The following is a 12,378-nucleotide window of genomic DNA, read 5'->3' as shown; positions in this document are numbered from 1 at the left end:
GACATTCAGCTAAGATCAGAGTTTTCGTCCTGCCCTTGTCAGCTGTGACACAATCAACTTAAAACAGCACTTGACCCATTTGTCTGCTTCATCTACCCTGACTGCTCCCCGCGGGTCACCTGCGACAGCATCTATCCTTTCCTGCCAGTGCTAATCGACCCTTAGGTTTTTTTTAGTGGTTCAGCTGTAACATGGAAGATTGGATTTGATCACAAGTCAGACAGTTTATTACAACGTGGCTGATGGAAAATACCGTAGAGTCACCTGCAATAACATACATGTCGGTGTCATTTCTATCTGAAACGGCAAAATACATTCGACGTTGCTTCAAAAATGGTTTTGCTCTTTTCCTACAATATTTTTTCTCTTATACTGTGTATTATTAGGGAAAGGGAATTGGACACTTAACTTGTTTTTCTCTTGTAATTCTGTTGTTGTTATCAAACCACAGGTGCTCCACTTGAGATGAAAACTCAGACTCAACATATATGTAGAAGATATAAAAAGCGAGGAGTTGGAGGAGGAACTACTCACTCAGACACGAGCGTTTGGCGGCAGCACTGGCACCTCCAGAACACAAGTTTCCTCCCCGATGCACAAGTTCCAGCTCCAGGTTTGTCCTGAGGAAACGGAGTCACGACAATAGTGTGTTAATGACCAAACATATGGATTCAAGTAAAATATTGCTCAGCGTACCATTAGTGCAGGTCGGCCGGGTTTCACCGGTGTACTGAATTAATGAGAAGAGTCGTACTATTTTCAAACTCTTTACGAGGAGGTGTGGGAGCTGGCTTTTCCTCAGATGTAATCGTTTCAACGTGACTGTAATCCAAAGGCAACTGGACTCGCTCGAGTTTCTTGACGTTTCTTCAGAAGTGAAGAAGTCTTTCGGATGAAACGTCTTTCAGAAACTCAAGCTGGTGATTACACTCAGACTGAGTTCTCACCTGGACGACTGAGAATCTTCACGGACATATTACTGGTGTTACGTAACAGGCGGTACACCACGTGTTACAATGGTACATTAATCTATAGTAACAGTGTGGGGCAGCAGATGGAAGCTGGAAACTGGAATTCAATTAAATGAACAAATCTGCCAAAGTCTGCTCATTTTATTGAAAATACATGTTTATGTATTGATATTAGTACTGTATTATTTTTGTTTTTCTTAGACATCAATTTTAGAGAACAATTAGTTTTAGTATATATTTTTAGCATAATTAATTTGATTGATTTATTTTAAATGATGCTGTCATACGAGCATATTGATGATGGATCATCTTCATTGTATCAGAGTTGCTACTTTTGAACTGTTCGTCTGAAGTTAAGCAAATATTGCAGGTTACATAGATTAAGTCTCCGATTTGTCACTGAAAGAAAATGTGTTTGTGTGTGTTTTCGTGTGTGTGTGTGTGTGTGTGTGTGTGTGTGTGTGTGTGTGTGTATTGCTATAAATGGCTGAGTATCACCATATCCAGCTTTCGGTTACGTAGCCTGCCTCTTTTACCAGTTTGATTAGGAAGATGAAAGATGCTGCCTAGTCAAGCCATTTGCTGTTTAATGCAGCTGTTTTGCAGCAGCAATAGCGTATCAAATAAATGACAGCTTTCCAAGACTGATTTTGCACAAGTTGAACCATTAGCATAAAAACTGTTCCAACCACAGTTCATGCATAATCCCCAATGTGTATTTCCCATGCATATCCAAACATATTTCTATCCTGAATTTTAATTCCAAAACAGTGATAAAATAAAATAAACCTTTAACAAAGTACATAGATGGTGAAAACAGATAGGTATCACTAAAATAAGACTGATCTAGGCCCGTTTTCATCCCACCACTGGCCATTTTTTCCTACGGGCAGGGAGGGGGAGGGGGCAAATCCTTGGGTTTCCTGGGAGAAAAAGCAATTTCACATAGATAATGCAGCCACGGTGAAGCGCCATCTGGCTTTGGCTGATAAGAGCACCCCTGTGACAGAGGAATTTTCCACTCCTCAGGCAATTTGCGCTGTTCATTGAACTTCAGAAAGCCAACAGGCACCCAGACACACTCATGGGATCATTCTGTTCAGGGTGGAGGGCTGAAGGAACCACAGCATTGGGTGGGCAAAAGGTCTGGATGGTTACGCTTCAAGAAGGGCAGAGTTTTTGCAATGGGAGTGGCGTGGAGTCAGAGACCTCAAGGTGAACTGGGGGGCAGTCATTTCTCTTACCTGTGACCGGTCTGTTGAGAAGATACAAATACCTGAGAACAGACTGTGTCATTTCTTTTTTCCAGCCTATTTGAGTCTGTTTTGTGGCTGAAGGGTGACATGCACTTAAGATTCCAGGCCAAAATCAAACGGAGACACTGCAACGTATGTTTTACACTGATCGTTCACCCCAAGATAACCCGAGACTACGTAATGTTAAGGAACTGCAGAATATGTGCAAATGGGTAACCAGCAGAACTGAAACTGTGACTAAGCAAGCTTAAGTAAGACCTTTTGAAAGTGCTCAAATTCATTCAGAGAGGCTGTAATAAATCTATAATCAATCAGACCTAATTAGTAAAACCAAAGAAAGAGGCAGAACAATTCTGCTGCAGCCTCCAGTGACAAATCTGCTCACGCTGTTTATAAAGGCAGCATAATGAGAAGCATGAGGGAAGCAAATCAAATACAACTTCACAGGTCTCTGAGGAACTTAGTAACCCATATATTGGGTACAAGTACTATGTAAAAACTCCAGTATTTAATTTCAGTTCCACTTTGAGGAGCCTTTCAACAGGAAAAAACAAACAAAGTCAGAGTCTTAAGAACGAGGAGAGGACACTTCTGTCTGTCTGCATGGACCATTTAACTATTATAGCCATCCATCCATTTGTAGCTGGGTGGAAAACGTCATTCAATCAGAACAACAGGGGTTTCTTGGAAATTAAAGTGAAAAAGAAAAGGAAAAAAAAAAAGATAATTGTGAGGAAGTATCAAATCATAGAAGCCACATGGAAATCGGTGGCATCAATGTGCTTCCACCATCATTTCAGAGATCTGCCACTAACCACAGCTCACCACCATGTCGATGGCTGAAATGTAGATCAATTGATAAATAAAGGGTTTTGACTTGAGGATCATTTTCCTCTTCCACAACGGTCTGCATGTCAGTCTACTGGGATACAGTAAATATAGTTTAGCTCCTTTAACTCCAACTTTGACTCTGCTCTTACCTCGCCACTGAATACATGAACAGGAAGTCATTGTCAGGGGAGCCCGGGTTCTTGCCATAGTCCATGTATTTCTTCTGGGTGGTGTTTTTGATGTCTTTGATTACCAACTCCATCTCTTTGCTCAAGTTTGACTCCGTCTGAGAGAACAAGAACAAAATGAAGACACTATCTTCACTTGAACAGAATGTGGGATGTTAATCTAACCTCAGAGAAATATTCTTTATCGTAAGGTCAATAACACGTTCTTGGGTCAAACATTTTGCCTCATCTTCAAAATGCCTTTACATATTGAAATGTTTTAGATTTCTTAATGTACTTTGATGAATCTGGTGGTTTCCTGCCGTCTTGAAGCAGCATGAAACCGAACTTAGAGAAATTACAGTTTTTATTTTGTCAAAATGTCATTATAGTTTCATGGTATCGCAGAGCAGAGATTTGAAATCAATTAATTTTGATGTTGCCGTACAAGTGTAACAGCAATTCATGATGATGGATTACCTGACATGTAACCCTGAAGCAGGAAATGGGTTTTAGACCGATCACGTATTTACAATACGTTTTTGACTTTTTAGCTGCTAGAGACTGAGAGTGGACAGCAGTCAATATCTGATGTTAAACAATTGTGTCACTTCCAAAAAACAATTTTCTTCCCAAATAGCATAAAATATAAAGCCAATCAAAAGATATATAAATGTAAAAATGACATTCACTCATATGCCGCACAATCAGACATCACTTCTTAATTAAATTCTTCTGCATTGTGCTTTTCTCTTCTTTTTCCTCCTTCTGCTGAATTGATTCCACTTTCTCTGTCTCCACCTTTTTTTCCTCAATCACCTTTTCTGCCTGTTTGTCTGGACTTGATGAAACAGGAGCTCATTTTTGAATTGTTTTTATCTCCATCAAAGGTCAACACTCTCAACAATTTGGAGCGAGCTGATCGATTCTTTTAATTGTAATCTGTGTTACACAGAGGATACTTCAAATGATAAATGTCTGGCCTCATTTTTAAAACTTACTGGGAAAAGGCCGAGTTTCTCCTGAAGATCTTCCACCTCCTTGACAAGCAGACATGCCTTCTTGTTTGTGTGCGTGTGCCAAGCGCCGGCCTCGGTGCCGCGGCCGGGCCGACAGGGAAGGACACTGTTGGCAAACTGCCGACACAGTGGGCACGTAAATTCCCCCTTGTCAACAGAGAAACCCTGGAGGACCTGATCATTCTGAAAAAAGGACACAGGAAAGTTACATTTATTTGACTTATTCAACTGAATGCGGTTAATAGGATCAAATAGTTTCTGAAAATGTGACCCAATAATTTTAACTCTATACTGCATTTCCTTTTGGAAAATATCAACATTGAATTGAATTGAATTTCTGTCTGGTCAAAGGTTAAAAAAAAAAAAAATAATAATAATAATAAAAAAAATAACAACAGATGAGTAATGAACTTCTCACGCTGGAGTATCTGTAATTAAAAACTGTTTATGCACTTAATAATGATCAAAATGATTAATCAGTTGTCAAAATTGTCACTGATTAACTTTCTGTCAATCAAGTAACCGATCAAGCAACCAATCATTTCATGGGGTCAAGTGTCGTCTTACCCTCAGAGACTCCATGTATGACTTGTGGCAATCTATATGCAAAGTGTGTCCACAGGTCTGGACGTAGACGCCCCCGTCCCAACCTATCGACACAGACTGCAGACAAGAGCTCTGCAGAAAAAGAAAAATCACTCCATTAGAGTATGCAAATACTCCTTCAGGAGCTTATATTGAATTTGCTGTTCCAAGAAATAAACTGACTTTCTGTTTTTTAAAGATTGGAATTAACAAACTATATCAAGCAAATGTAAACAACTTAGATACCATTATATGTTATTATGCTGTTTAATATGTAATTAAAAGCCAGCATCTCTTCATTGACAACTAGACAGCATGTGTGAATTGACAACTTTTAAATTTTATTATATCCAAGTAAACAATTGTAATTAGTGTTTGAAGATATGCTGGACGCTAGCAAGTACATCAAATTGGCATAAGAAGCAAGTTAAGTATCTAGGCTAATAAAGTTTCTTAATATGCATTTTACTTTGCTGTTTGTCACACATTGCTGTCTCTTATAATGTACCAGCCTATAAATGGAACCACCACAAGCAGTTCAGACAGGTGTTGTTCAGCTTCCTACATGTTCTTAAGGACTTCTGGAGCTGCAGGTACTTACTTCACTGACATTCATATAAATTAAATGTCAAGGAGCTGTTATCTTAGAGACAAACCCGTATCTCTTCTAGTGATCTGGGTGCTTTTAGCCTTTTGTCCCTCCTGTGTAAAGCCAGCGATGTTTTCTGTGAGTCACGTACATCTTTGAAGAACTGCTGCATGAGCGTGAGCCGGACGTCGTGAGCCACTCCGCACGTGTCTGCAGGGTAAATGTGCTCTTCGTCGCTCGTCGGAAGATTCTTCGGCTCTTTGTTTTTGCTGCGGTGCCCGAGCACTGAAAGATAATCACAGATGTCAGTAACGATAAAGACCCGAGGTCATGGTATGAACATTTTACACACCAGTCGTAACTGAATTCAGTATTTGTATAAAACGGTTTTAAGATTATTTAAACTTCAATTCCACGACTATTTTCAAAATCTATCCCGAATCATGTAGACTTCAAATAATCAACAATTATTGTCTATATACAGGATAGTGGCGAACCCACTTCATGAAGCACAAAGTGATTAAATTGTGTTTTGAGCAACTTTGTGCAGATAATATTTGGAAATTTTGTCTCTTTCATTTAATTCCAGCTACAGATTTCAGCTGGAGACAATATGCCGATCAATCACACGTTCAGTAATGAAGAAATCACTCCTGAAAGTTGTACATGCTTTAAATGTTGATAGTTTCAGGTCACTGAGGAGGATAATGTCATTGTGACTACAGACTTCTATTTTTGATGCTGAGGTCAGAATCTTCTGAACCATTTTACAATGCGATTCATTTGTAATAAAACACGCCATTTATTTTCTTGAGTGATCCTCACCTGTCATCTAAAATAGGATTACAGCAGCAGGCTCTATGTACATGTGGGCAGGGATCACCATGAATGATAAATGAGCCAATTAAAATAACAGCTACCACGCTAACTAAGTATCAGACTTTCAATATGGATGAAGGGTGCAAAAAATAACTGTTGGTTTAAAAGGTAAGAGTCACCAGAGAGGCAGACGAGTCGTGATGCATGTTTAAATTGTACAGGGATTTCTATTAGTTTCAGCATTTAAGAAAGGGAAGGGAGAATGCTGGGAAATGTAATATCTGAAGCGGTTTGTTAATACCCCCCCTCTCCAACACCGAGAGGACAAAAATACTACTTTAACATGTAAAATATAAATTCATTACATAATGATCGTTTGCTGGTAAAATGCAGCTGGTAGTCTGTCAGCACCTGTAAGCATTTAATAAAATGCTTACAAACATTGCGCCCACCCCCCAAATTCTTTTTATCACCAGCCCCCACTGACCTGAAGAAGCCTGGAGGAGAACCACTAGTCCAGTGGGTCGGTCCTCAGTGGAAGGTCCGCTTTGGCCACAGATCACGCAGTCATAAAGCACCTCGGACTCCATCATTTCAGAGGCACCCAGATCCATCGCTGCTTCGGTGTCGGGGGATTCTGGCACGTGAAAGAAAAAGAATAACTTAAGTTTAAGTTTGTAAAAGCTTATTTGTATAAAGATTTCATCTCAAAAAATGATTACGGTGAATGTAGATTGAAGATTACTGATACCAAAAACTATAACGTTGGGATACACTAAACACTAGAAGCCAATAATTACTAAAAACCGAGAGAGAGAGAAGTTATAAATTAAGTTTAATAATGTGTCAGTATTACATTCACCCGTGGGTAAGTGAAGAGCGTCCAACACAGTGAGAGACATTTAGAGGTAATGATGTCTGAAAGGTTTTCCTTTGGGTAGATCAGTAATTGAGGTAATTCTCCATAATAAGGGCAGGTCATTTCCAGCCATGCTCCCACTCAGGCAGCAAATAGCATTCATTGTTTAGCAACACTACCTCTTTCTAATTTATACTGGAAATGAACAATTTCAGGCTTTGATCTTTTGGCGTATCCAATCATTTGTAACACAGCTTAAAGTTAAAGATGCAGTATCTTCATAAAGTACTATGTGGTCCAAACATCACTTTGAAAACCTGTCACATGCTCATAAACCTGGAAATAATCAGAAAAAAATTAGAAACACAAGAAGTTCTGACTTGTAAGGCAAATAAATATTTAAGAATCTGTAAAGGCATCAAAACTAAGTGAAATAGTCAGAAAATGTTTTATTTTCTCAACATTAATTTGTGGCTTGACAGGATTGTTTCCAAAGGGGGCACAGCAACCGGATGGGTTTTATTTAAAAGCCTGGTTAGCAGGTCAAAACTGACCACACCGTCCAGAGATCAATGGTAGGGGTGGGCATTTCAAGAAAAATAATATCCCATAACCACTCAAAACTAACGACTCATACTTATTCAGTCCAATTGTTAAACCGGTAATGACAGAATTTGTAATAAATTCTAAATAACTGCAAAATACAATTGTCTGTAACGGCAAAATGCATGAAATCCACTCACTGCTACACCTACAGTCGCTGCCCGATTGGCACGGCACTAGAAATGAACTCATAATGTGATATCGGTTATAAATGTTAAGAACTATGTTCAATTTGAGCAGTAAACACTGTGTAGAAATGTCAAGCTGTGTTAGAAATTGATTTATTGCTTTTTGGAAGAACATGTTCTCAGGAGAGGTCACCGTGTTCCCGGGGAAATGAAAACTGTTTGCATTAGATGTCAATGCTACAGCTTTAGCCTCAGGCCATCCATCCGAGTACATCGAGTCACCAATGTGTCTGCGTGCACTCAAACACACTCCAAAGGTAAGAAAAGCAAGCAGCAAAAATGTATAAATCCTCTTGAAAAGCTGTATGAGCTCAAGTTGGTAACTCTTCAAATGTTAGCTTGTTTTTAGAGAATGCTCCTAAAACTATGAAACATCTAAAGTCAAAAAGCACCAGAGTTACTGAAAAAGGGCCGTTTCACAGAAATGATCTGACCAACTTCTATCTAGCATTTCAGACAGCTTTGGTTCAATTTGTTCAGGCTTTGCGTATCTGTCTTTGAGGTTTCTGTCTGGGATTTAGTTTGTGGTGCATTAAAACATGACATTTACAATTTCAACTGCAACATCTATTTTCATGAAACTGCATCCAGGCTACTCTGAAGGATCCACAGGCCGCGCTGCCAGCTTCCCCACGGAATATTTTACACAAAAAAAGTCGTTTCAATGATAACTTTTCACAGACAGGTCTGTTGATTATCTAGTTTAGTTTATTGATTTTTTTTTTTTTTTTTTATGTAATTTTTCCCTCTGTCATCTCAAAAATGTTTCCACGGGTGTAAAACCCCGTTCTCTACATATTCTATAGTTATTCTATCGTATAACACGCAAAATGGACGTCAATCCTCACTGCACGTCGTTAGTAGATCAGCTTGGACATTGATGTGAAGTTTGCACGTGATTGTACACACGCAAACCTTTATTAAATCAGACCCTACGAGTACAAAATATAAAATTCCATTCACCTTCCTCGTACTGAGATGGAGGCAGAGATCTCAGAAATATCTCATAACCTAAGCAAACCTTCTCATCCCATTTAAATGGTGCTTCAGTCCCGGTGATGTAAATCCAACACGCAGCTTGAAGTAAAGCAACTAAAATTACAGCTCGGCAGGAAGACGTGGGAGCACAGTCCTGCCAGCTCGGTCCTTCAGAACATCGCAGCCATTATTCATTCGCTAACCATGCTGTGTCAGGGTGGGCCCTGGGAGTCCACCCTACTATTAGTGCTTTGATCCTATGTGCCCTCCCAGCCAGCAGCCACCCTCCCTCCCACAGGACCACCCTCCTCTCAATGTCTTGTGAAAGGCCTGCAGAGACTCGGCCCACTGTCACCTTGCCCCAGTGAAAAACACACAGCAATGATAGGTTTATTTTAGCCAGCAGCGCTTTCTCTTCAAGGGCCACAGTAGCAGGATGTCCTTCAAACTAAAAGTGTTAATACGTGTTTTGTACTTTTTAAAAGGTCTCGCACACCTACAGTACTGTGCAAAAAGATTTTAGGCACTTTTAGAGAGTTTTTATTCACAAATGAACTTCATAGAGTAAAGTTAACAGAAAACTCCCAAATCTAATCCATATTTAAGTGAATAATTCTCCACAGTATGTTCTTAAACAGTTTTAAGGATACTTGGCAGATAGATTATTTAAAGCATCTTGAAGAACTGGCCACAGTTCTTCTGTGAATTTGGGGCTGTGTGGGGGCCATAACATCTACTGCAGGACTTCCTGTCTAATGCTGCAGAATTAATATGGGACCACTCATACCACTCTTTGATGGTACTGCATGATGGACATATAAAGTGCCGAAGACCTTTGCATCCTATCAGACTATATGAGAGTGGTTGTTGCAGTACTCGGACGAGCCCAAGTTAAAATATCCCAAACGGTGTTCTGTAAAGATTGCAGATATTTAATCTACATTTTAGTCATTTTAACGCGGCCCGGAAACACAACAAGGTCAAAACCTAGTATATAGCTGGCCTGGCCTGATATTTCTATAATGATCAAGGGCTTTTCATTTGAAATGAAGACAGGAAGTCTTTTTGCTTCTGCAGAGTGTCCTGCCAAAACCGAAAGTGAACTCTTTGCAAGCAGAAATCGGGACGTGGCTGCTGTGTGTGTGTGTGTGTGTGTGTGTGTGTGTGTGTGTGTGTGTGTGTGTGTGTGTGTGTGTGAGGTCATTTAAAGCTCTAAATCTATAAAACTGAGGCAACCAGTTAAAAAAAAAAAAAACAGTTCTTACCAACATCCATGGCTGTTTCCATGAAACTCTTCTGCCTGGAGGCAAATTCAGCAAGCAGTTTCTGCTGTCTCTCTCTGGCCCTCAGACGTCTAGAAGACAAAACAACAAGTGAAATTCTGTTTGATGAATATGCAACCCAGCATTTACCTTGAGCTTATAACCAAATAAATACCACTTGCGAGGATATCCTGATAATATAATCCATACCGAAGAAATATCTGGATTTTACCAGTCAGTTTATATTGAGGGATACGGAACATTTCTATGAGAAAAGAAACACTAAGGAAGTGAAAACGGGATCAAGCACGGCTCTGATCATAAGTTACCGGCAACACCTTTCTTCATTTGAGCATTAATTAACGTCTATTTATGTTTTATTTGTTTATTTATGTCTGTCTGTTTTCACACCGAGAGCTGAAGTTAAATGATGTTACATACCTGGCCTATGAAGCTGATTCTGATTCATCTTTACAGTATTGTGAGAGCTGTTGTGCAGGTTGTGTTACCTTTCATCACCCACAGCATGTGCAACACATTCTTCTATGTACTGTCACATTCAGGGAAGAGTGTCTGATTTCAACAAGGCTGTGTTGTATAAGTGGGAAAGGTTGATTAATAAACTAATATGGCGGGTTAAGCCCTGCTGTGCAGACGTGCAGGCTGAGAGTTGACTGTAAATGAAGCCCCTAATAAGAGGACATAAACAAATGCAGCTCAATAACTTTCAGTGATGCCGACAACCAGCCTGAAGAACGAGCTTCGAAGCACTGCCACTGACCACTCCACCGTCTGGTGGTTGCCTTGGAAACAGGTCTAGTTCATGTGAATGGGAGAGGGTCTGCCTTTAATTTTGTCTGTGAGGTGAAGCCAACCCCAGAAGCAGGCCATTATCAAACGGTTATAGCCCGTTCAATCATCATTACGAGTAGGGAAATGGGAGACACAGATTAGTGGGTGAATGGGAGGTGAAAAGCCAAAACCCTCCGAGTTTAACTTTTCAAACAGACAATGGACCGCATTTTCATGGCAATGCAAAGTGTGCAGTGTTAACGGCAACAAATGTGCTAAATGTGCAGATTGTTGTCTATCGAAAGAAGAAAAACAGAGAAATTTAAATTTAAGAAATTTAGCTAAAAAAAAAAAAGGAGACTTCATCTTTGACCCATATTTATGGTGATACAAACATTTGAATTTCATGTTTCAATATTCAGAGAAGCCACATAGTACTGTAGTCGTAATTTCCCTTTTAAAGAATAGATTACGTCTTGATTATAGTAAAGTAAAATAACACTAAAGATGATGCAGCTCTCTTTTTAGATTGCTGTATGAAAACAACATCAGTCCACAACCACTACAAAGAGATAATGAGTGTTAATATAAAGAAATACTGAGCAACATTAATGAGCTGTGCAAATGAAACTGTACATGATCACTTTACCTCTCTTCTTTATCCATGGCTTTCTTGTCAGTGGGACTGTTCTTCTTTGGTGGCACTGGAGGACACACTTTTCCACAAATGTCCTGGATGCTACGCTTGATTTGGCAACTGCGCGTGGCTGCCTTGGTGAGGATGCGCTCGATGGCTGTGATGCCGTCTCCGTGAGCGTGACGGCTCGTGTCCATGTCCTCCAGCCAAGACGCCGACAGAGAGTTGTGCTTGGATGACAACTTCTGGTGGAGCTTGATGAGGAGGGACAGCATGCTTTCTCGGATCTCCAGGATCTCGGTCACCAGCTGGGGGGGCGTCCCCGGTGGAACCCAGCGCGTCGACGAGCTCTTGGGCCGGACCACCTGTGCGGCTTCAGTGCTGCTGCGGTTGATTATCTCCTGGAACTTCCTCCTGCGCTCCGCCACCAGGCTGAACACCTGAGCTTCACGAAGGTTCTGAGAAAGAGTTAAATATTTACATTTATTTACATCAAATCTAATAATTGGTGAACATTTGGGCTTTAACCACAAGAACCCACCTTAAACACATATGGGACATAAATGAATACGGTCACACATTCAAATAAAATCTTCTTTCAGCTTGTGACACATATCATGAACTTAATACGTATCAAGTATCAAACGCTCACAGATTCACCACAATATACGAACAGAGACAGAAGATAAACCCCTTGTGACCAACATCCCTTCGTATTTCACCTGCATCTGCTGCACGTGCTTTGGCAGATCCATGTTTGAGCACAAACATCAATTCCTAAAAAAAAATTACATCCCTAATAGTCTTATGGACTTTGATGGA

The 12,378-nt window shown here is 40.1% G+C and overlaps 1 protein-coding gene across 2 annotated transcripts in view; it reads right to left on the bottom strand.

The window, feature by feature from the left end:
* Window positions 1-12,378, bottom strand: part of ubr3 (ubiquitin protein ligase E3 component n-recognin 3) — a 36,890-nt gene that overhangs the window by 11,324 nt on the left and 13,188 nt on the right. For both annotated transcript variants that reach the window (XM_069153785.1, XM_069153786.1), the window contains 8 exons: window positions 11,569-12,014; window positions 10,131-10,219; window positions 6,725-6,874; window positions 5,570-5,703; window positions 4,812-4,922; window positions 4,227-4,427; window positions 3,208-3,344; window positions 535-620 (listed from right to left, as the gene is read on the bottom strand). In XM_069153785.1, coding sequence (XP_069009886.1) covers window positions 535-620; window positions 3,208-3,344; window positions 4,227-4,427; window positions 4,812-4,922; window positions 5,570-5,703; window positions 6,725-6,874; window positions 10,131-10,219; window positions 11,569-12,014 — 1,354 coding nt within the window. The remainder of the gene's footprint in view (window positions 1-534; window positions 621-3,207; window positions 3,345-4,226; window positions 4,428-4,811; window positions 4,923-5,569; window positions 5,704-6,724; window positions 6,875-10,130; window positions 10,220-11,568; window positions 12,015-12,378) is intronic.

Source organism: Embiotoca jacksoni, unplaced genomic scaffold, assembly GCF_022577435.1.
Source record: "Embiotoca jacksoni isolate LCO1_2020_lvr unplaced genomic scaffold, fEmbJac1.0.p SCAF_2, whole genome shotgun sequence".
In the NCBI taxonomy this organism is placed as follows: domain Eukaryota; kingdom Metazoa; phylum Chordata; class Actinopteri; family Embiotocidae; genus Embiotoca; species Embiotoca jacksoni.
Note: the sequence above shows the minus strand (reverse complement) of the source record. Positions and strands in the feature narration are given on the sequence as shown.